Source organism: Dermacentor andersoni, chromosome 10 (genome assembly GCF_023375885.2).
Source record: "Dermacentor andersoni chromosome 10, qqDerAnde1_hic_scaffold, whole genome shotgun sequence".
NCBI classification, from domain to species: domain Eukaryota; kingdom Metazoa; phylum Arthropoda; class Arachnida; order Ixodida; family Ixodidae; genus Dermacentor; species Dermacentor andersoni.
Genome location: NC_092823.1, coordinates 121,360,530 through 121,384,322, shown reverse-complemented (window position 1 = coordinate 121,384,322; position 23,793 = coordinate 121,360,530). Strand labels below are relative to the sequence as shown.

Sequence of the window (23,793 nt, the reverse complement as noted above, 5' to 3'; positions counted from 1 at the left end):
TAGGAGGAGAGCAAGCCGGTGTTCAGTTTGTACTAAATGTTCTTGTCTGAGCCTGCTTTAGAAACGTCTAAATACAACTGTCCATTGATTTGCTGTGCATGTTAAGTTTCGTTATGCCTAGTTTTGTAGTTATGTTTAGCTATGTAGTTCAGTTGTGTCGTGCAGGAAAACTGATCTTCGCGCATGTTCTCGGATTCCTTTCAGTACTTTATTTGTGTAGCTGTGTATGTCTGCGAATGTTCTCCTGGTGAACTCACCTGCTTCTACAGTAATTAAAAGGAAACTAATAAGAAGAACGTATTAAAACGATAACAAAAACTGCTCTCTCGTCTGCCCGTCTATGTTGTCCGTTAGTTTTGCTAAACCATTGTCCGTGTCTACGCCTTCAACATCATCATCTGTTTTATTTTTTAACACAGGTTAACCAACCAGTCCTTGAGCAACTATCTTCATACTTCGCTTTTCAGTCTCGTCTTCTTACAAAAACTACTTCAAACGCAGTGTTTGGACTTGGAGTATTGGCTGCGTACTTAAGTTTCCGGCAGCATACGCTTCAGAAGTAGCGCGCCCATTCAAAATGCACTTCACGCCTCACCAAGTTTGAATGCGCTGTCATACACACTTCTTCAAGACCTTCGACATTGCTCTTTATTTCTCTCCTCCACGTTTTCTTTTTTTCTTTTTGCTTGAACAGCGGAGAACCTTTCGTAAAATAGGAAATAGTGGCTTGTTTAACAGAACCTTCTCTTTTTTATTCTTTCTTGCGAAAGATTTCAAGAGCCTGGATCGTCGCAAAAACTTCGGTAACTCCTCGAAAGTAGGTAGACCAAGATGACCACTTGAGAGCCTTGCCTGTCAACATGTTCATCCTGTTTTTGAGCGACGGCTGCTGTATCTATATTAACGTCATAGTTAATAATACTCAGCTCAAATGTAAACGTTGAGTACATTAAAGAGCCTCCAGCCGACCAGTTTCGGGGTAAATGGAACAACAATATGCTCAAAATACATATTTTGTTATTACTGTTTTCTGTAACGCACGTGATATACACTGAATCTTTTTAGTGTAGCAACACCATGTTACAACAGAAAACAAAGATGTCGAGTTTTTTTTTTTTTATATTTAAGGTAGCCTGTTTCATAATGGAAAGTCTCAACTTCTCTCCTTTGCAACAAGCTTTTATGCAAGCATGTAAGGCAGGAAACATTAATACTCCACAGTTTTATCAGTTCATTTCCGATACGACCGGGCTTATTAGAAAAAATGCCGTCACATCCAATATAAAAATGTTCTCCCGACATTTCGCATCATCTTTATGCATAGCGCGCATTCGCAACAGCTTTAAAGTATCGTATTATTCTGCACATAACCACTTTGTTCAGCTATTGTCGTATCTATTTTTTTATTGGTCTTAAAGCAAATGACTCCGTTACACTGCTTCACTCTGGGGTCTTATTCTGCGTATCTGATAATACCGCGTTGCATTGCTTTTGAAAGTAATGAAATAAAACTGGGGGAGGGGGGAATATATAGCCCAAAAAATATCACATAGCAACAAATGCTCGCGTTATGTAAAGTCGTCACCATCTTCGGTCTTCCTGATTTGCCGACTGTAGAAGACTCCTTTGTAGTGACGTCAGCACAGCTCCACCAATGAGCTCGAGGAGCACGTTGTTTTGTCCATTCACAGGTGTTTGCTGTCGTGATCAGTCACCCAGTGTCCGGCGAACTGTCTCCCGCCGCCGTATCGTACACATGCGGCTTCTACAACGTACCTGTCATCGGCATCAGCTCCAGGCACAGCTCCCTCTCCGACAAAGTGAGTGAGTGAGTGAGTGAGTGAGTGAGTGAGTGAGTGAGTGAGTGAGTGAGTGAGTGAGTGAGTGAGTGAGTGAGTGAGTGAGCGAGCGAGCGAGCGAGCGAGCGAGCGAGTGAGTGAGTGAGTGAGTGAGTGAGTGAGTGAGTGAGTGAGTGAGTGAGTCGATGTGGTCTGTCAAGAACCTGACGCCACATCATGTGGATTTGAAAGCCATTGCTTCATTTTGAGTGAAGATGTTTCAATGCAGCACAGTTCAGGCAGACTACCTATAGTTCGCAGCATCAATTTTCGGACAATATATTGAAGCTTAGAAACTGCCTAAGCCATTCAGTAACGAGAGACGGTAAAACTAGTTCTTGGGCGTGTTGGTCACTTAGAGTAACAGCAGCGTCAAAAAACACCCACAAAAGAAACACTGACAGACACGGACAATCGCTGCACTCACAACTTTCGTGTTCCTTTCTTTTGTGGGTGTCTTTTGACGCTGCTGTTATGCCTGCAACGAGAGACGGCTAACTATATTATGGAGGGAGGACGGCTCGTCTACTGTGCGTTACTAATTCTTCATTGAAGCTTTCATATTGACGGCGTCGCGTATAGGGTGATCAAAGACAAACAACGGAGAAGCCCTTCCTGTTCTCCGTTCTGTGTTTCTTGACACAACCCGTATCTTTCACTGCAATAGACACAGTTAGTCGGACAGGCTGCAGAATGTGGGTGACGAAAGATATTTTATTGCGGTTAGCATACTGGTAGTACTTGACGCACTTTCCGTGATCTATCTATCTATCTATCTATCTATCTATCTATCTATCTATCTATCTATCTATCTATCTATCTATCTATCTATCTATCTATCTATCTATCTATCTATGCCTCTAGCCGTTTTCCCGTCAAATTGGGCCAATGAGTAGTCTTATGGTCTAATGGCTAGCAGATCGGACTACTGTGCTCAAGGAACAAAGTTCAAGCAGCCTCCTCCCCTTCCCCCCCCCCCCCCGCCCAACCGCCGCACCTTTAAATGTGCCCTGGTGCTCGGCAGAATCGAAACCATGCCAGGTGCGGACTACGCGGCGGCGGCGCCAGATGGCGCAGCGTGTGCAGCGGGAAGCGCGAGGGAGAAGCCCGGCTGCGTACGACGTTGGCAATATGTGTCGCTACATTGCTTCAATGTTACTGCTAAAGTTGGCAATGCCAACATCGACAATGCTTTCGTCGACATTAATTGTGAGACGGGTTCAGCCGGAAGTCTTTATTGGCAAAAAGAGTGGTTTTTAGGTGAGGCGGCTTGGTACTAACATTTCCGGACCAGTAATGCCCTGCTCCCGTACGATCTCGCTCAAGAATATTGCGTCATATTTTGCCGATTCACTCGCCTTTCTCTTTCCCAAATTCAAGGGGACAGGTAACCACAACAAGCGATCGCAGCATAAAACATTATAAAGGGGCATACGGTGATAAAACTTGCTCCACCAATAATAATAGAATCGCTAACGGCGGTATGCTGTATGAGCATTGACGTGACAATTGCTTTCTGGTGGTCTCTAAAAATGTCCGCAAAGGCTCATAAAATTTGCTAGAAAGATTACTAGAGGGAACTCTGGCTCTACTGTCTAAGGGAGTTGCAAGTACGGTTGTTCAGCCAGCCTGGAAGTGGCGTGCAGCAAACGTGTTTTTATGTCTAATCTATGTCCTTCTAGTTTGCAACTGCTTTGTGACATTGTAAATTGACGATCTTTAGCAACGCCTTTTTATTGCACGTAAATTCGTCTGCTTGCAATAATTACACATGTGCGCGAGGAACTAATTGCTGTATTTTAGAAAACTATGAATGTTTGGAAATTTATAAAGATAAAGTGTGACAACGTCAAGAGAACATTTCAAGCTAGAAGCGCGAAATGCAGACGTATCCACGTCGTAAACGTCATACCCATGGTAGCTTAGGGATCGCAGCGCCATAGTTCTTGTCCAGTAATTCTGGTAAGGAACTCCAAGGAGAAGCATGTTCAGGGACACTTGTCAGCAAGGCTTGTTCCACGTGCACATATCGAGGTCGCTGGCGACTTCGGTTCTTGTCGTCGCATTTCCCGAGCTCTAACGTCAAGCTCTGCATGGAGGTTTTTTTTTTTTTGTTACACCACGTTACGCCAGGGTTACGACGACGAGGCGCTGTTTCAAGTTCTGTTGAATTGTTCTTCCCACTGTACCAGAACCTGCACCGGACGTTCCTTCGCACGGTGCCACCGTACTCTCAGCAGGCCGATGTGTGGGTGGAGCTGCTGCAGTTCCTCAAATACCGCTGCGTGGTCTTCATCCACAGCTCGGACAACGACGGCCGCGCCACGCTGGGACGATTCCAGAACAAAGCCGAGCCCCAGGGCATCAAGGTATATACAAGAGGAATGGATAGATGAGTGGATATTATGGGCGTTCCCTTTGAAACGGGGTGGTGGCGGATGCCACCTGGCTTGTCACCTCTTTCTTCTCCATCTGCTTTCAGTCTTTAGGAACCACGGTTCGTGTTCGGACACTGCAAATCCTCACTCAAAAACAGCGCCAAAGGTGGCGTAACTTGAGATATATAACCTTTGATTCGTTTCTATTTAAAACAAAGCATTTTTTGTCTAGTAAAATGGACTTTCGAACCAGTTGGTTCATGTTTACAGATGAAAGCAGCACGAAAGAAAAGCTGGAAAAGAGGGACAACTAGGCGTGCAGGCAACTGAAATGAAACGCAAAACTGTGTACCTTAAAGGTTGCCTAGCTTCTATGGTTACTATAACTTTGCTAGCAGCAAAAAAATCTCAGTATCACCCGCAAGGCGAAACATTGATAGCGACAGCGAAGTATTAGACAACTACGAGTAAAGTTCGTTGTTTTATCGGCAGCATAATATGCACTAAGTATTGGCTGACTAACTAAATTGACGAGCGTAATGCAACGAGTGCATAGGCAAACATGAACATATCTCACTCGACGAAAGCAAACACTCGCTGTCATAACGCACTGCGTGACAAATAGCGCGTGCAGAGGGGACAGAACGCTTCATGCTGCCTCTTGCTTAACGCTTCTCCAAAACTTCAGTTAACTCGCCCGCCAGAACTATAGGCGCCTGGAAGGACAGCACACATGAAGCCCCCATCTATCTCAGCTCGCTGGCACCATCCTCATTGCTGGCAAGTGAGACCCGGCCTAGACGCAGAAAAAAGTGTTCATTTTATTTTTGAAAGTCGCCTTATTTCCCAAGAGAATACGTTGTTAGCGGGTACAGAGTGGATAATAAACATCCTCGTCAATATAGCACGTAGTTGACGGGTGCGACTTCTTTCAAGTCCGTCAATAGAATCTGATTCCACGCCCAATCTGTTTCTGACAATTTTCATTTTCTGCGCCTCTTCTCGTTGTTTCAGCTCGAACGAGTCATCGAATACGAACCAGGCATCACCGACATTACGCAAGAGTTGGAAGAAACCAAGGAAATTCACTGCCGTGTGTTTGTGCTCTACGCAACGTGAGTTTGATACGCTGCGAAACTTATATCCGATGCTGTAGTAGTAGCAGTATCTTGCTTTATCATCTTGCTGATCGTTAATGCCTCGCTTTATTGAACGAAATGGAAACGTAATTCCTGCTGACCACACCGTAACTGACTAACTTTTCTGTTTGCAACAGTTGAACCGAAGGCCTCGATATTTAGTAACGACTATGAAGCCGACAGAAAATGAAGCAAAGGAAGGTATAAGGGAAGCTAACTGTTCTTCTAACTGCAATGTAGAAATAATCCTTAATGAAAGATATCTTACGGTAAGCTTCTTATTCCTAATGATGATAAAGCTTTATTAAAATGTAGGTGAAATAAAGGTGGAAGGAAAAAACAACTTGCCGCTCGTGGGAATGCCGAACCCACTACCACCACCATTCGCAGTTTAGCCCTCATTACCAAATAATTCTACATTGTATTAAAAAAATTTAATTACCATTATGCTTTCTTTGGCTTCGCTGTCTCACTATAACATGTAACTTCCGACACCTGAATAGCTGCCGACACCTGAATGGTGGCCTGCAGGGGGTCATGGAGACGGGAAAGCAACGAACATGAAGAAGGATAAAAGTTACTTTAAACTAATGCACTTGCAATTTTTTAAATATCTTATTTACGTCATACACGCAATTCCAGACTAAGTAAGATGTTCACAGTTAAAGTTTGACTGCGTCTGCCCAGGGTACGTGCGGTAGACCCGAGCAAGTCGTCAACGTCACCAATTCGACACATGAACGATATCGGCGAAATGACTGGTTGTCTTCATTCAAAAATGCACCAATGTCTCGTTGCCTCATGCGCTTGAACTTCGATCACCAACTGGTCTGTAGCGGATGTAATGTGTCTAACATCACACAAAGTTCAAAAAGTGGCAGCGACCTTCAGTGGTGCGGCCGGAATCATGAAGGGAGGATATGATTTCGAGTAAGGACTATCAAATGACAGAAGATATAAGCACGACATTTTTAAGGACAGTAAACCAGCGTTATTTTTTAAACAGCTTCATGAATACAGCAAGGTATACAACCCCATTGCCTGGAAATATATAGTGCGCGATGGTGGGCCCCCAAGGAAGTACACGAACTGATCGCCTTCCCAATATTTCTGTCTGTGTTCCAGTGCAGAAGATGCGACGGGAATATATTCCGAAGTGGCCTTTTTGAACATGACAAGTCCAGGCTATGTCTGGATTGTGTCTGAACAAGCCCTCAGAGCGCCAAATGTGCCCGACGGTAAGGCATCTTCCGTGCTTTACAGTAAGCAAAAACCTGCCAACAAGTTGTTATTCAAGGCAGGCGAGGGGGGGGGGGGGGGGGGGTTGCACTGCTTTCAAAACAGCAATGAAGGTACCAGATGACTAATATATCGGCCTCGAAAGAGAGTCATTAAAGACGACGCTGTACCGTATGATTGACAGAGTCACATAAGGCCGCAAGCAAAGCAGCATGAACGACAAACTAACATAAAACACTCACACAAAAGTCGCATCACCTGAATGTGCTAAATAGAGCTCAGAGATTAGGTCACATAAAGAACTACAAAACGCATATCATATAAATAAATAGGCTAAAACAGGGCATGAATGAATTGCATGAAATTAGGCACAACAATTTACATAGTAACAGGTCAAGCGAAATAGGCACTGTTAGCTTACGGTATATGTGTAATGTCTAATACGGCCTTGTGTCATAAATCTGTTGGCAATGTTCTTTCTATTTCTTCTCAGGTGTGCTGGGGCTAGAACTAGTAAACGCATCCGACGAGAGAGCCCATATACGTGACAGTGTTCAGGTGATTGCCTTAGCCTTGAAAGAACTCCAGAAGGACCCCAACATGACTCAGCCCAACATTAGCTGCAGCATGCTTGGAAACTCCTGGGAGTCCGGACTCAAGCTTGTGAGGTGCGCTTCGAACGATATTTTTTTTTTTCCGTTAGACACTACCGAGCCGCCTAATCGCAACTCTTAGTCACATTATTGGCAATGCGATTATGCAAAAAATATATGGCATAGAGAGATAAAGTTTAACCACTGGAGATGTATAATAATGAAAAAAAGTAGTCGCTCCTCTCGGTCATCACTTTAGTCCGATGAGATAAAGCTTTCTTGTCATGCAGCATCAGCTCTCCCCCTCCTGCTTTTTAAACCAATAAACAATGTGCGATGAAAAAGTAAAAACCAAAGTAAAATTCAATAATTTGAAAAGCACACGCAGTAGCACAATTTAGTTTCCCGGACAGATAAAGAAAGCGTTTTTCTTATTACAAAAACACCATTGTCATAATGGTTAAGTCTACCGCCAACATTTTGGCACTACTGATCGGAGCGCCAACTGGCCAGCAGTGAAGATCGTCGACAACTGTAGTATTAAAACAGCGTTGAAGTATGCACGGAGTCGTCACAGATATAGGTAGCTTTATAACATAAACTTGAGCCAGACAGGGTGCTATGTTATCAATAGTAACACTGAAAAACCTAACTCACGCAAGCAACGTGGCGATAGGTCATCACTCCAATTGAGAAGGCATGTTTTTATATGATGATGATGACGACGACGATGATGATATGAGCATACTCTTTGAAAGGAGCTGGTTGCACATGCCACGAAGCTTTCTTTTGCCCTTTCCGCCATATCAAATTAGTCATCATCATCAAGCAGGGCCTCTCGGTGGCAAATGAAACTATCCTGACTTTTTCTTTCTTTTGCTATTAAAACAAATAGCACGTTCTCTGCCTATTTCTGTGAAAACCGCATAATGCTACGGCCTGTACTTTTCGTAATATTTATTTTCTTTCGTTACATTTGGATCACCGGCATTAAGCGCGCTCACTTTAGCGAATTAATGTCGTTACTCAGTCGTTCCTAATTTCCAAAAGCACAGTGCGTTTGATCACCGCAACCTGGCTCAATGAGATGAGAATCGATACCGCAGACAACCATTCAAGCTTCAACAACAAATCCGCGTCGCTTGAAAAAGAAACGGCGCACTTCAGAAACTTCAAAGCGATTGGGCTTAACATTGTGTCACTCTTAACGAGGGGATTCTCACACCACTCTCTCGGCGCTTTAATCGACAGCTTGCTCAAGAAACAGAAGCTGCTTCGCGGGGAGACAGGACGCGTTCGATTCGACGACAAGGGTGACCGACTCGACAGCGACTACGACATCCTCAACGTGGTGCGTGGAAGCCACGTTCCAGTGGGCCAGTACGTCTTCTCCAAGGTGAGCCTGCGCGTCCATGGTTGCTTGACTGACATAACGAGCAAGGTTAGCACGCTTGAAAGGCACATTCTCGTCGGGACTGCAACGATGGTGTACTACTGGTAGCTGGCTAAAAGTTGAAAACATACATAAGGTGCTTACTCTGTCTGTTTGTTTGAAAATCTTAGCTATTACAGCAAAAATAAAGGAAAATTGCCTGCAATGGACAGCACATTTCCGCTGTCTGAGACAGATTACACGAGGAGGCAAACTACTCTAAATGTTAGTGAATCCACTCATGGGAGAGAAAGAGAGACGTTGTCTTCTATGAGAAACCACAGATGCTGGCCTGGCTGACAACCTGTCACGCATATACAAGTGTTGGGCGAGAAATTCGATACAGGCACTGAACACACCAAAGCATAAAAGGCCCATACGCATGTGAACACCCACTCACACTATAAAGTTGTTATAACGTCTCATTAAAGGCCAAGTGCATCGAGATCTTACTTTGGCTAAATTGGCTATAAATGAGTACTGTATCATTGACTGAAACAATCTCGGCAAAGCTACAGGGCTAGTAATTGTCCAATTTGCTAATCAGCACAATTCTAATAGTGCTTAAGCAGACGACCCGTACGCCTAGCGGAAAGCGGATATGACGTAAGTGCCCCCAGCACGTCGCCTCCGAGATTCTTCAGCGCACCGCGGGCCGGGCCCAATCTCGGTGTCCACGCCAAGGAACCGCGAGTTCTGAGTCATGAATAACTTCTTGCGAGAGACAATGACGCCATTTTATCACGGTTTCGGTATCAAAAACGTCTTCTTGTGACGCGCCGACTCGCATTTCAAATGTAGAACTTCGCACGGATGCTGCTGTGTGCCTACGCTATCTGACGCTATAGGGTTTATGCGCGACCCCAAAATATCGCTGCATAATTGGTCTTCAAGGCCCGTAGCTCTCTTGCATATTAGGAGTGCCTTCGTCGGTGCTCAGTGCACAGGTTCTCCAAAGATCAAAATTGTACCGCAGTTACGAGCTCCAATGTGCCAGCATAGTGCAGCCTTCAGACAATGTTCATCTGACGAGTAACGAGTCGCGAGTCATGTCGCCGACGCTTGGGCAACACGCTGGCTAATCTGTTCCAGTGGACCATGAGCATGGAGCTCGAGCTGGAGCTGGAGAAAATGGTCTGGCCCGGGCGGCAGACCGAGACGCCGCTGGGTTACGTGATCCCCAAGCACTTGCGCGTCGCCACCATCGCCGAGAGGCCCTTCGTGTGGGTGAGGCCTGTCGCAGACGAGTCTCAGTGCCTGCCATCCGAGATACTCTGTCCATGGACCAACAGCACAGACGGTGCGTACGCGTCCTCTCCCTCGCATTAGCATATTGTTGCACGTGCGTGATGCCAGAGAGGTAAGCGTCGTTAATGAACCTCCGTACAGGCTGCCAGGACGTCACACATTTCCACAATACTTGCAACGCAGAGCAATCAGTTGAGAAGAGCCACACAGGGCGGACGCTAACAACTCACACGTTTGTTCAGAGGGACAAAAACTAATTGGAAAAAGTTCAGGCGAAACCCAACCTTTGGGGGGATTTTCATCGATCGTCGTTAATGAAATTAGCGTTCAAGTGGTGGTGCACATACAATTTGGTGACGGAAGGGTCATTATTGAAAGGTCTGGTCGTGCATTAATCACGCCGCGTGAGAGCCGCAGCCGGGCTCATCTTTCGCGCTTACCTCTGGGGAGGCTGCGCCATCTAGTGGCGGGCGCCCTAGGTGCCTCCTCATTTCCCGTGCGTGGCCTCCGAGATTGCGCAAGCGGCATGCCGGTGTGTGCGTGTGTGCGTGTGTGCGTGTGCGTGTGTGCGTGTGTGCGTGTGCGTGCGTGCGTGCGTGTGTGCGTGCGTGCGTGCGTGTGTGTGTGTGTGTGTGTGTGTGTGTGTGTGTGTGTGTGTGTGTGTGTGTGTGTGTGTGTGTGTGTGTGTGTGTGTGTGTGTGTGTGTGTGTGTGTGTGTGTGTGTGTGTGTGTGTGTGTGTGTCCAAGCTGACAATTAATCCCTCATTAGCAGCCCGAGATCGCAGCCGAGCGGATGCAGCGTCGGCTGCTGTGCTCGGGCGCCTAGGTTCGATACTGACCAATACGAAAATTTTACGTCCTTCTTCTGATTAGAAAGGCCGCCAGAGAAAATAGGCTAGAAAAACTACAAATTGCAAAGCGGGGGAAGTAGGCTAAGGATTCTAATCGCATTAAATGAACCTGTTCTCCCGTTCTCTCAGCCCGAATCCAATCAATGTTTCACGCAAGAATTGAAGCACTGACGACCAGGGTAAATATGGCATGGACGTGTGCCGGGGTGAGAGAGAGAGAGAAGCGAAAGAAAGGATACAGGCAGGGAGGTTAAACGGAAGGAAAAATGCAGTTTGCTATGCTGCACTGGGAGATTGACGAAGTAGAAAGACAGGAAGAAACACCAACTAGGGCTAAAGCCGTTTGCTGAGGTGAGTTCTCTTTAATATTATCCGCGGCTACTTAGCGGTAAATGCGAGTAAAATTTGTTAGGCTTTAGTTGCACTTACTTGAGGTCCCGTATCCATGATTTAAACTGCGATCACCATATTGCAAAGTGCTGTTCAGGAGCTCACTCGATGCACCTTTTGTCTGCCTCTTCGAGGAGCCAAGTGCAACTGATGGCGCGCCGGAGCATACTACAGTTAGTTAACGCTATATATCGCGTGACCGGCTTCCCACAGTTCATAAACGTACACTTTTTTCCCCCACTTTGACACTCTCCTCACACTAACGTATCAATATTGCGACAGCGGCTTCGTCGCCCCCTGCTGTGTGGGCTTATGAAGTAGGAATTACGAAATGGCTTACTCTGGTAATGGTTTTTGATCAACGTGAGCCAGCGCAGCTGTGAGCGATAACTGTGCGCACTGCAGCCGGTATCACCAGAGAGACCGTGTTGAAGGGTTTCCTTGCGACCACCGTCATCACGCGTAGCGTTGTGGGCCCATTGCGAAAAGAACAATACTTCGTAAAGGCTGGTTGGGTCCATACATACAAAGACGCGCCGTCACAGCTCTTCGTGAATTTCTGATATATGCTGACTTTATTCACGTCTCTTTGAAAGACGACCCATCGTGAACGTATTCAGTATTTGACTTCGTGCACGTTTACGGCAACTAGCTCTAATATTTCGCTGTCCTAGCAATCATACGAGAATACTCGACACGCGTTCGCGCCGTTGGCGCCGCCGCCGTCGTGCTGTCCTAATATTGACGGCGCATGCGCGGGCCTCGCGTTGATGTTTAGAATGTCCCCAAAGAAGGACAGAGCGTTTGGCTGCAAAACAAATAAAAAAACAAAAAAACGACGAAGCCGACTGAACGCACCGTCACGCACCGCCCAATCGGTTCTGCCAGAGCCAGCGCACCGGCACTGGCTCCCGCTGTCGCCATGATGGCCGTGGGCACACACACAAATTAGCGTGCCTGTTACGGATAAGGAGGGCGAAGGTGGCCCGAAAATTGCACCACCCGAACGTACGTGTGCCGAAATAGCGTAGGACGGATGCGGGAACAACGGCGACTTCTGGCGACATCTTGCAGTGATTGTGTGAACAGCTCTACCCGCCTATAGTAGCGCTGCTCTATTGCGCGACTCTTCGAACAAGTAAACGTGCAATACCTCCGTGATGGTCAATACGCTGTGCAGGCACGTTTAGGGCGTCAGATAAGCGCGACAGGGTCGGTCGTGGCGATAGAAGCTCCCGCGCGCTTTAGTTGACCACACCGCCACGATACGTCGCCACTAGCGCTGCTATTCGCCTCGGCCTCTCGTTCCGGTACCGTATAGGCGTATACTGCAGTACGGTCGCGAAACGCTGTGCCGTTCTTCTGCTGAGCCCTATGTGGTGGGTTCGACTGCCAGCCGCGCTACATACAAGCGCATTCCGACGGGAAGGGGATACGTTCTTGCTATAGGATGGGACGCGTATTACAGAAGGAAGACATTTAGGATTAACGTCAAGTCTTACGCTATGGCTTCTCTCGTGGTCCACTGCACCAGGTTTGGGAAGTTAAACTCCATCAATTGGAATCATAGTCGATCCACCTCTGAGGTAAAAAAACAACGCATCACACTACAGCATTTTTTCTTCGGTGTTTTGAATTTAGTTACAAGGACATACATATTAAAATTATGATGGCTCCGCAACCTGAATAGTAACCATCTTCATAACTGAAACATAACTATAAATTATAACTAAAGATTTTTTGTATGAAATTTGTGTGTCACAGCTGGTAGCGTCTTCGGTGATGCCGGTTACTCCCGTCTCGCTTAGCCTAAACGATACATACATACCGAAGATAGGCTGGTACAATAGAGGAAAGAAAACAATAATAAACTGTAATTTGAGTAGGTGTCTAAACGTGCTTAAGCATAGCTCTCATAAAGTTCAAACAAGCATAACGCATGCCGCAAAACATAAAATTGGTCCAGCGGTCCAGTGGTCCAGCGGTCCAGCCGTCCAGCGGTCAATCGTGGCTTGTTTTTTAACGAAAATATAGAGTTGGTGAGCAGGCAACAATAGTTCACAGCCTGCTCCATGCAAGCACATTGTGTCATTCAATATGTACGATGTAACTGCGGAGCTTATGATTAAACTAATGCAATGAAAACAGCACGTCATATCGATTATGTTCATACGCATATACAATGTGATCAAGTAAAAGTAAACCCGAAGCCTGCTCTTAACACTGATTCGCGAAAAGCCCAAGAGAAAGAAAACATGTTCTGTACACTATGCCGGTTCGACGCAGGCCCCACAAAAGCGAAACAGCGCGCAATCCGCTCCCCGAAAAAAAAATTTGGGAGTATTGTAACACTAGAAAGGCCTGGAGGGAATAAGAACACAATCAAGACGGCAGCACAATTAAAGAGCCTCGCAGGCGAACAAGGACAAAGGAACAACGACCTGCCACAGCCAATAACGCAATGAATGGCGCGCTGAAGACGGGAAAGAAAAATAGCCCGGTAAATCAATGCCGAGCGCTCTTCTCCCGAGGAAAGAGGGTCCCCATCACTGAAAACCTGTGGCCAGATTGCTCTCAGCTCTTTGTGTGTGTGTGGTTTCACCTGTGCCTTTTACCTCTCACGTCGCACGTACATAGCCGCGGGACTATTGCCGCCAGAGCGCGCTGTCTGCTGCTGCCAAATTAATTCCCCCTTTGTTCACCACCTTCATACGTTATTAAACGTTTTCTTTGTTTTCGGCTGCAGCTCTTCGATAGAGAAGGCTCGTGCTTCTGTGCGCCGGCAGGCGCGTGCGGCGCTTTGCTTTTAGCTCAGCAGATCACCTTATTGCCGTTGCCACTTTTTATTTACTGACTGCTTCGTGAGCGTCAGTTTTCCCCCTCTTCTTCTTCGCGTTCTGCTTCTTCTTTCGTTGCTTTCTTTCCTATTTTCTTTGTCTTTGATTGTTGAAGTCTTCACTGGGTGCGCTCTGCTTTCAATTTTTTTTTTTCTCATTAGCTGGCTGGCGCATCAGTCCTGATGTTAGTAGCAATGTATCTTTGGTGGTTCAAGATAAAGCGCCCCGAGAAAAAAAAGAAAAATGTTTCCTATCCTTTCAAGTCGTAGATAGCAAGTCTGTCAAGACGTTTTTCTTGTTAAAAAGAAAACCGAGCCGTGCTTCTTCTTTTTCATTTTTTTTTACATTTCGGTAAAATACCGCCACTTTAATCTATTTCCACCCTTATCACCCTACATCTTTCATCTTTCTTTTTCTTCTGCCCGCACGGTGCAACCACTTATGCCGCTCACGGCGTCCCAAGTTACGGCATTCCCAGGTTCTTCCTTACTGATTGCAATTTTATCGTTGTAGGGTTTGACGGTAGAGATGGTTCATCGCATACCTTAGTTTTATTGCATAAGGTTCTTGTTTAATGTCACATTTCAAACACGTTATATGCTGTGACTAGTGGACGACAGAACACCGAAGTCAATTCTTTTTCGCATTGTAGGTGATTTTGTATATTTACTTTTGCACAGAATGCGATTCTAATAGTTTTCCGATAACGTTCTACTTACGCTGTTATGAAAGGCTTTATAAAGATAAAGAAGTAGAATCACCATCTCCTCAAAATACGTAAAGCAGGAACTAAGCATAGACCAGGGCCCGTATTCGAAGGAATCTCTTACCCTAGAAATGTTTGTAAGAGGAAATTCCAACCAATCCCGATGTTGGACATATCATTATCAAAAGTAGCTGGCCAATGGCAAAGAAAACTTACGAAATAAATCCTTCGTGGATTCGGCCGCGCTTGTATAATAGCACGAACACTTCCAAAATGAAGTGGACTAGAAGTCTAAAAGAAAGAACAAAAGACGTTCCGGCTTCTTCATGGGAGCCTCGCTCACAAGCTGTTGTGCAGCCTTGTTCTCAAGTTCTAGTGAACAAGGCTGGCGGACAAGTTCCCGAACCATACGAGAATTCACGAAATTCTACATTTAGGAACTAAACACTAAAATGCCGTAAAGTTTATTACACCGTGAAGATTCGCGCCTTATTCGCATGGTATATTGCATAGCTTTTCACGCCTGACGTAGGCCTCTTTATTTTCAACTGTAGCGATGTCGCCTTTTCGGGATGGCTGTTTTGACACCAGCTCCACTATGCTTTTACACAAACGTTTCTTTCCCTCCCCCCCCCCCCCCCCGTTAAAGAAAATTTCGTCGATTTCTAGGTGCTCCGCTTGCTGCTTGGAGTGGCGTTTACAAATGCTTAGTCCAGCGGTATAGGAATGGCCGATAGCCCCACTTGCGACTCCCACGGGTGTGGGGGGACTATTAAGCACCTATTCTGTACCTATCCTCGCTACGACAGCTAGCGCCCGTCTCTTCGGACACAATTAAATCGTATAGACTCAGTACAACTTTCTGAGTCAGATTTACTCGGACAAACGTCGCTGGCGCAAAAAAAAAAAATGTTCGTGCGCTGGAGCAGTTCTCGAAGTGTACAGGGTTAAGTGGCAATTCCAGCCACTTAACCCTGCATCCTCCCTCAGGCTTGTTGTGCTCACTCTCTCCCTCGTTCCTCTTTCCATTCCTCCTTTCCCTCAGTGTAGGGTAGCAAATGGGACGCTCGATCGTCTGGTTGACCTCCCCTACATATCATCTCCTTGCTTTCTCTTCGTCTTTCTTTCAGTTTGTCTTGCCGTAACCTCTCGCTGTATTTCTTTCAGGTACTGCGTATCCCTACTGTTGCGAGGGATACTGCATGGATCTCCTGAGAAGCCTTGCCCGTAAACTCAACTTTACATATACGTTGTATCAAGTCCAAGATGGGCAGTACGGAACGTTTGACTTCGTAAGTTCGTGTTGAATGTGACGTTTTTATCGTGGTGCCACCGATCGGTGGCGTCGCCGGGAGGTTGACATTCCTAGCGGGTCACTCGTCCACCCCCCTCCCCCCAAAAAAGTTTGTTTAGCATGTGGAGTCTCGAACCCTTCCTTCCCGTTCTCAACTACATAAAAAACATACTCTAGCTACGCCACTGCCACTGATATTTTCAATCACGTGAATATAGTATAGTATATATTGAGGTCAATCCTGGTGCTTCGTGTCCCGCTACAGTGGTAATACAATAGTACCGCAGTTACTAGTAGTGACCGGAGCTGTTCAACAATGCACAGCTAGGACGAACAGTTACGCGCCATGGACCAGGGATATTTGAATAGCCCACTTAACAAAAGTGATATGAAGTGCAAAAGGGCACGTCAACCGCATAACCAAAAAATTTATTATTAATAGGTTTTATGTCTAATAATGTCATGTAACATATGAGAACTTACGGGTATATATATATATATATATATATATATATATATATATATATATACCGGAGTCTATATGTTCATCTGGGACTCTTCGATATGAGAGTTATAGGCCATAAGCTTTCTTTAAATATATATATTTTTTATTTCTTCTCGTTGTGGCAAGTTCTTAAGGTGTACAAGTAGCGCGAACTTTCAGACATGTAAGAATAAGCTTTTACAGCAAATTATTGCGTGCTTCAGTGTTTCATACGCAGAGAGGACAGCTACATTAATTTATAGCCCTTTCGTGTCATTGCTTTAACCAGAGAAACAAATTTGCAGCATACAAGTACGCACTGCATCTGGTATTTATTCTTTCGCAGTATTTTTCTGTTGTCTTCATTGTGTGTTGGCTATAAATGTAAAAATACAAAATACAGCTAGACGAAGTCGGCTATTCGAAGCCGTAGGTGAGAAACAAAACGTGCCCCCACCTCGACCTCACGGCTTCCTATAACCATGAGGAGAAACAAGAAATATTGCAAAGTAATTCTGACCACACATTTCGCATGTGCACGGCCTGGCTAATCGTAATGAGCTGAAAAAAACACACACACACAACCGCAAGTTCAACTAATCGTATCAGATTCAAGGTAAAAGATAAAAAAAGAAGACAGCACAACAGAGACCCAACAAAATAAGCGCAGCGTCGACTACTATACTGTCTACGCCATCGTATAACTGCGATGTTTTAGTTTTTGTTCTTTCTTTCTTTATTAAACGTATCTAAGAAAGTGCTGGCGCCTCTTAGATGTACCGGATATTTCAGTGCTACAACGTGTGATTAGAAAAAAGTAATCGAACGACGTACTAATTAAAGCCATAGTCCTCTTGCAGAAAGCGCTTACCGAGGCGTTTGCGCGAATAGTTAACAAACTCTTACGCTCACAAACCGAGTCTAGACACAACTGCTGCACCAGAACGCAAGTTAACTTGATGTGAGAAAAAAAGAAAAGAAAGGCTATAGGGACAGTTAATGACACCTTAGTGGAAATCAAGAAAAAGAAATGGGCATGGGCAGGACATGTAATGAGGAGGGAAGATAACCGATGGTCATTAAGGGTTACGGACTGGATTCCAAGGGAAGGGAAGCGTAGCAGGGGGCGGCAGAAAGTTAGGTGGGCGGATGAGGAGTTTGTAGGGACAACATGGCCACTATTAGTACAGGAGAAGTATGGGAGAGGCCTTTGCCCTGCAGTGGGCGTAACCATGATGATGATGATGATGATAGGGACATCATAACTCGACGAACAGCAGCGTCTGCGTCCCACGTATTGCACTACCGTCACATGCGCAATGCACACGAAAGAACACAACTCTTGAGCCAAGGGGTCCCTTTTGTTCGCTACAAGTGAAGCAAACATAGATGCACATGCTTGAATCAGTATTTGAAAAAAAAAAGAATGTGTGAGAAAAACTATCATTTTTGTATTTCTCGCCAGGTAAACGGGTCGACGTACAAACGTTGGTCCGGCATGGTTGGTGATCTGGTGCGCGGGGTCGCTGACATGATCATCGCCCCTCTCACAATAACCCCGGAGAGATCGATGGAGATCGACTTCACCAAACCGTTTAAATACCAAGGCATCACCATCCTGGCAAAGAAGGTGGGTACCGTTGTCCCACTGTCTTGAAGAACGTATATTCTCGGACGGTCACTTTCGGAGATATCGCTCTCGGTAGCGCTGATTGGTTGGTTGAGCAAAGCCAGCGTGAGACGATTGGCTGGTTGAGCGAAACCGCTCGAATCATGCAATGCGCCATGCACTGCGCCACAGTGATAGCATCATCGAAAGTGATCGTCCGAGAATGCGTCCTCGTGATGTCGCAGCGCGTTTCTATGCACCTAAGATCTACATTTTGAGCCACTTGCACGTGCAACGTTGTGCAGTGAGCAGTTAGCGACCCTTGAAAGTGCATTTTCTTTTTCTTGTTCAAAAGACACTGAAAAGCAGCGCCAAGTTAGTTTACTGTGGCGAAGTATTCTCTCAAGACTCGATTTGTCAGAAAGGCTGGAAAGCTTGACCTTTTGACAAAGATGTCTCACTAATATTCTTGTTATGGTTGTATGTTTGCCTAGTGCATCACACATCAAATGCTTTTCGCCTGTATAGTCATATATGATATGGTTAGGTTGGTTTGAATACTAATGGCTTTTCTTTCATGAAGAATGAATGACTGATTCTGCACACATACTTGATGTGGGTCACAGTAGTGTCCACCGTGTCATGCAAAGCTCTTGAGTTGGTGTGATCGAGCTGTCTAAAGTATAGGAGAATAATAATCGCATGCGGAATTATCTAATACATTGTTTTTACGCTAAGTATGCGGCTCGACGCGGTAGATGCTTGATTACCTCGCAGGCCGCTTTACCGGTATTCCCCTCAGTTTAGTGACGTATGGCACAGTTCGGTATTGAAGTGCGTATGCCTGAAAGTGTTTAGATTCCGAACTGAAAAAAAAAAAAAGTAACTTTGGGTGGTTGTTTTCTTTCATGGCTTCCACAGCAAGACAAGAGTTCTACACTAGCGTCATTTCTTCAGCCTTTCCAAAAGACGCTATGGATTCTGGTGATGGTGTCTGTTCACGTGGTCGCGCTAGCGCTGTACCTGCTCGACCGGTTCAGCCCCTTCGGTCGATACAAGCTCCCCAACAGTGATGCGACGGAGGAAGACGCGCTCAACCTTTCCAGCGCCATCTGGTTTGCATGGGGAGTACTGCTCAACAGCGGCATTGCTGAAGGTGCGTATGTTATGCAACCATAAAGTGTCCTCCAAAAGTTCCTAAAGGCAACCAGAGGGTGCTAGTGTCAGCGGGAGCTGCAAGCATGGCGGTTTGGCCTGCATGATAATGGCGGGCATAATACGTGGATTTGCCTGATTTCGACCTGCCTTCAAGGATTTTTTTCTCTGCTTCTCCAGTTAGTTGACTTTCAACGAAGTATTCTAGTATGAATGCAACAATTTACAATCATTATGCACATGCGGACATAATTATTGGCGCCCCGTGCTTAGGAATTCAGAAAAATAAAGCGTAATAAGTGACGCCTAAAAAGACGACTCGAGCCACAACCACGAATATTAGAGAAATTCATGCACTGCCCGTTAATCCGATGCTTGCTGAACAATCGCAGCGTCGGAGTTGCCCTAGTTTTTGTAGAAAACTATATTGCATCTACGCTAAATCGGTTTAGGCTAATAGATCGCAAATTTTCTCCGCGTTGCCATTTGTAGAAAAAAAAATGGCAGCTGCGGCTCAGCTTCGGCAGAAGTTCTGTGATAGGAATAATGATGATGGCGATGGTGATGGGTGATTGTGTTTCGATCCTGCAGGCACTCCAAGAAGCTTCAGCGGCCGCGTCCTGGGAATGGTTTGGGCTGGATTTGCCATGATTGTGGTAGCCTCCTACACTGCCAACCTGGCAGCATTCCTCGTCTTAGAAAAGCCCGAATCTTCGCTTTCCGGTATCAACGACCCGAGGGCAAGTGACAGCTCGTGTTCTATTGGCACATTCGACTGTTCATTTCCAGATGCTCCTGAGAAGCTTCATAGGTCGCTTAACAACGTTGCTCAGCTTTGCGGTGGCAATAAACACGCTCCTCCAACTTTAATAAACACAGAATAACGCTATAATGAAGTCGTTTGTCTGTGAAAAAGTTTCATTCTTGTTTTATGCGGAAATGCGACTGCCAGAGTGCTTTAAAACAACTAGTCGAATATTCCAGAAGAAGTTTTTGATTGCGTCAGCATTAGGAGAGGAGTGTCAAAGCAGAAAAAATGTGTGTGTGACGTATGGGAAGCCGGTCACGTGGTAGAAGTAGAGAGGGGATGGAACAGCAGAACACAGCCTTTATTAAACAACGTGAGAGGAAGCAAAGAGACTGATGAATGAATAGCATAAGAATGCACAGTTAGTCCAACGTCCCAAGATGGTTCTATATATCTTGAAAACGTCATAAAAAAGACGAAGGATAAGGACAGTGTTCGGGTGGCCATGTTTTTTTTCTCCTCCCGTAACCTCTTGCTCGCGTCACATACATATATGACGTTGTTCTGCTTCGGACTACCGTCACTTTCCCTTCGCTTTTTGAAGACTCAGGATGTGTGTTGAGTCAGCTCCTCAACAACACTTTGCAATGCGGTAAACGTAGTTTACGTCATGGATCCGGCACCTCCAAGCGCTGTGACGTAATGCTCACGCATTTACCGTTAAGCCCCCACTAATTTTTCCCCCTTCCTAACTTCACTGTTTTAGTTAGTTCTCGTAGTATGGAAGACGACCACAATACATTTGTAGTAGTGCTCTTTCCACAACAATTTAACGTTAAATGAATGAAACGACGACATTGGGCGAAGTGAAATTGCAGCATCAGTGCAGTCCACTGCCACACGTGGCGCACTTAAGTTCATTCAAAAACGTCAGTAATCGATAGAGAAATAGTGCTTTTTCCAAGCCTCCAATTAGGCACAACCAGCCTTTTCTCGCTTTGTTAACATAACAAGACGCAGGTGTCAGGATAGAACGAGAAAAAATGTTAAGTGACATTTGCATGCTTGTAACAGCTATATCATCGCATAATTATATTTTCGTTTTCTTTTTTACGCTAGTCAACATGACGCCCAAATGACGTTCTATCGAGTGTTTATAGTTTTCGGCAGCAATTATCGATGTTAATGACCGTTCTACAGACCAGCAAAGTAAACTGTAGTGAAGCGCTCGGCCGTGTGTCATCACTGGTTGCACACCGAGTTCATTTCCTTTCGCACTGTTTTGCATTTCAGTTGAGAAATCCCTCGGAGAACTTTACGTACGCCACTGTGAAAGGCAGTGCCGTAGACATGTACTTCCGGCGACAGGTGGAGCTGTCCAATATGTACAGGATCATGGAGGGCAAGAACTATGAGACCGTGGAAGAAGGTATTGAGGCCCTGAAGAACAAGTGAGTCACCACAGCACGATTTCCGAGTCTGCTATACAGAAGTCACTGTAGAAATTCTGTTCCGCTTCTATGAATTACTTTTGATTAAGATACAACTGAATATTCCGTATGATATTTGTAAGGTGTGTGTTGCTGACACAAATAAGGAATCGACAACTACACGACTTGAGCTAGCTCCTATTAGCGGAACCAGCAGTCACGGCTGCGGCTGAGGGTAGGTAGTAGGCTTAGAAAAAACAAGAACATAGTGAGCTCACAAAAATATATACAGGCTGTGTTTACAGACTTCAGCTAGACTGTTCTGCCATCCCACTGGCTTGTCCTTTTGGCTATAGGGAGTATACAGAGTTGCAAAGGCAAAAGACAGTAAGTTCGTGATTATCACTCATTGCACCTTTCAAAGCCTCTTTTCTGGAAGTTAATTACATAAAAGGGGGCATACCCAGAAAATGCAAGTTACTGTCACAATACCTCGCATAAGGTCGGACGATGTACGAACATTTGCGCCGGCCAACATAGTGCATCGAAATCAATATCACTGGTGAAAGTATTATTCAAAGGGTTCATGACGCCAAAGTTTTTAACTTGAATTATGCATTGCATGTTAAACCATACGTGTTGAACAGCAAGCTGGCAAACTTTGAGCGCACTCGGTACAATAGAAAATTGTATTTTTTTTTTCATATCGCAATTGAACCGACCAGCAGCCGGCAACACTGACAGGTGACGAAATGCGTTCTGCGTTGTCATCATGCGCTGTACACTCGTAGTTTCGTTTCGCATGTGCGTCTTTCCAGCCAGACAGAGATAGCTCCTGCAAGCGTTCTGTTTTCTGGTGTTTTTGCAGCGAAAGCTGTATATGGCTAGCCGATTCGTCCGTCCGTTCGTTGCCTGCAGGCCGAAAACTCCGGCGTAACCCTATGCGCATGTGCAAAAAAAAAGAGAAAGCGAGGCGCGCGATTCGCTGCGCCACTAATGACGTCGTTGCTCTCCGTCGCAGCCGAGCGCGCACGCAGCAGTTTCTCTCCGGCTTCGAAATGGGTAGGCCACGCGTCATACATATTCCTGAGGAGCAGGCAGCTTTCCATCAGCAAAGCCGCGAGCATAATTGGGAACGAGCTCCTCTATGCCGTGCCGATGCTGTAACCCGGGCAAAGAAACAGGCTGGTTAACTACCTGTACAGAGTGCTTGGGCGTTTTTTTTTTCGTTATCGTGCCAATGGCAGAATTGCGGGCGCAATGTAAGGCGATAGCCTTGTTGTGCCTCTGTGTGCCAGAGCATCCGGAGCAAGGAAAGTTCGGAACGCCGCGCTCGTGGTTTCGGAATGTTTTGGAGCAGACGACACAGCGTTCGTTGGCCCCGCGCTTCTCGACGTCACACAAGCCATTAAATGAATGGCGATCTTCGATGGGAAAGGGATTAGAGACAGGTCTTTCACACTGAAATTACGGGTTAGAATGTGCTCTCAGTTACATTGACAAGATGAGAATTGCAGGACAACCACGCCATTACTCCTTTCAGGCATGCTGCATACATCCTGAAACACTTCTTACTGGACCTGTGCTGATGTTCCTGTACCTAGTCCTGAAGTGGAGTCTCCATTCTGTACACTTGACAAAATTCAGAAAAGAATCGAAAAGTTTTCATCTGTCCTGTGGTTAGGTGCTTTTTGTGATTTTAAAGGTTCAATAAATGTGACAAAGGTAAATCTTCAAAGATCAGAAATCATTGGGGCCTTAAGGAGTCTTTTCCAATGTAAACCTTCAAATTGAACGGTAATTTATTTCTAACCCTCGGGACATTCTACATACTTTTTAGGTAAACAATCTACTGACTTTCTATAGATTGTCTGAATAAAGGTAACAAGCGTAGAATTTTGGGCCACACCACCCGAATGCTTTTAAGTTTTCTTGGACTCCGACGATTTTCAGGGGGAAGGAGGTAAAAGTTCGAGAGAGGAGGGGGGGGGGGTTCTGCACTACATTGGGCAATTATAAAGCGCAGCTATATTGTAATACTACAATTACGTAAGTACAGGGCGAGTGTCATCCGACGAGAACCTTAGCTTTCGTGTGGTGAAACACACCAACGGAGCGAACAGGCTGTTGTCGGCCACATTATACCTGTAATTTCATTCTCAATCATGTCCTATCATTTCGCCATTATTCTACTTTTCTGCCGAAGTGTTAACCCGTCCGGTGCCGAACCACGGGGCGACTGCCACTGTCAGTAAGGCAGCTCACAACGCGCTTTTTTTTTCCTTGCTTGAAATGTCGTGTTCTAGCGCGCGCTACAAATTAAGAGGAAACCGTTCTCCTACTCCCTCCCCACCCCCTACTCCAGCTGCTGAACATTTCCAATGCCTCTCTTAAAGTCCATCCCGAATGACTGTCTTAAGCG

General features: G+C 45.6%; 1 protein-coding gene and 1 long non-coding RNA gene across 4 annotated transcripts in view; one reads left to right on the top strand and one right to left on the bottom strand.

Annotated features, from left to right (window-relative positions):
- LOC140213741 (uncharacterized) overlaps window positions 1-12,737 on the bottom strand; it is a 56,905-nt gene extending 44,168 nt beyond the window's left edge. Inside the window, exon 1 of the long non-coding RNA XR_011890664.1 lies at window positions 12,611-12,737. This is a non-coding gene — a long non-coding RNA (uncharacterized lncRNA). The remainder of the gene's footprint in view (window positions 1-12,610) is intronic.
- Window positions 1-23,793, top strand: part of Nmdar1 (NMDA receptor 1) — a 156,058-nt gene that overhangs the window by 105,939 nt on the left and 26,326 nt on the right. For all 3 annotated transcript variants that reach the window (XR_008615117.2, XM_050192426.3, XM_050192424.3), the window contains exons 4-15: window positions 1,692-1,820; window positions 4,031-4,207; window positions 5,231-5,331; window positions 6,481-6,593; window positions 7,088-7,262; window positions 8,439-8,583; window positions 9,712-9,919; window positions 15,819-15,943; window positions 17,895-18,059; window positions 18,960-19,194; window positions 19,785-19,933; window positions 21,235-21,392. Coding sequence is in view for 2 of the 3 variants with exons in the window: in XM_050192426.3 (XP_050048383.1) it covers window positions 1,692-1,820; window positions 4,031-4,207; window positions 5,231-5,331; window positions 6,481-6,593; window positions 7,088-7,262; window positions 8,439-8,583; window positions 9,712-9,919; window positions 15,819-15,943; window positions 17,895-18,059; window positions 18,960-19,194; window positions 19,785-19,933; window positions 21,235-21,392 (1,880 nt within the window). In the remaining variant the exon portion in view is untranslated. The remainder of the gene's footprint in view (window positions 1-1,691; window positions 1,821-4,030; window positions 4,208-5,230; window positions 5,332-6,480; window positions 6,594-7,087; window positions 7,263-8,438; window positions 8,584-9,711; window positions 9,920-15,818; window positions 15,944-17,894; window positions 18,060-18,959; window positions 19,195-19,784; window positions 19,934-21,234; window positions 21,393-23,793) is intronic.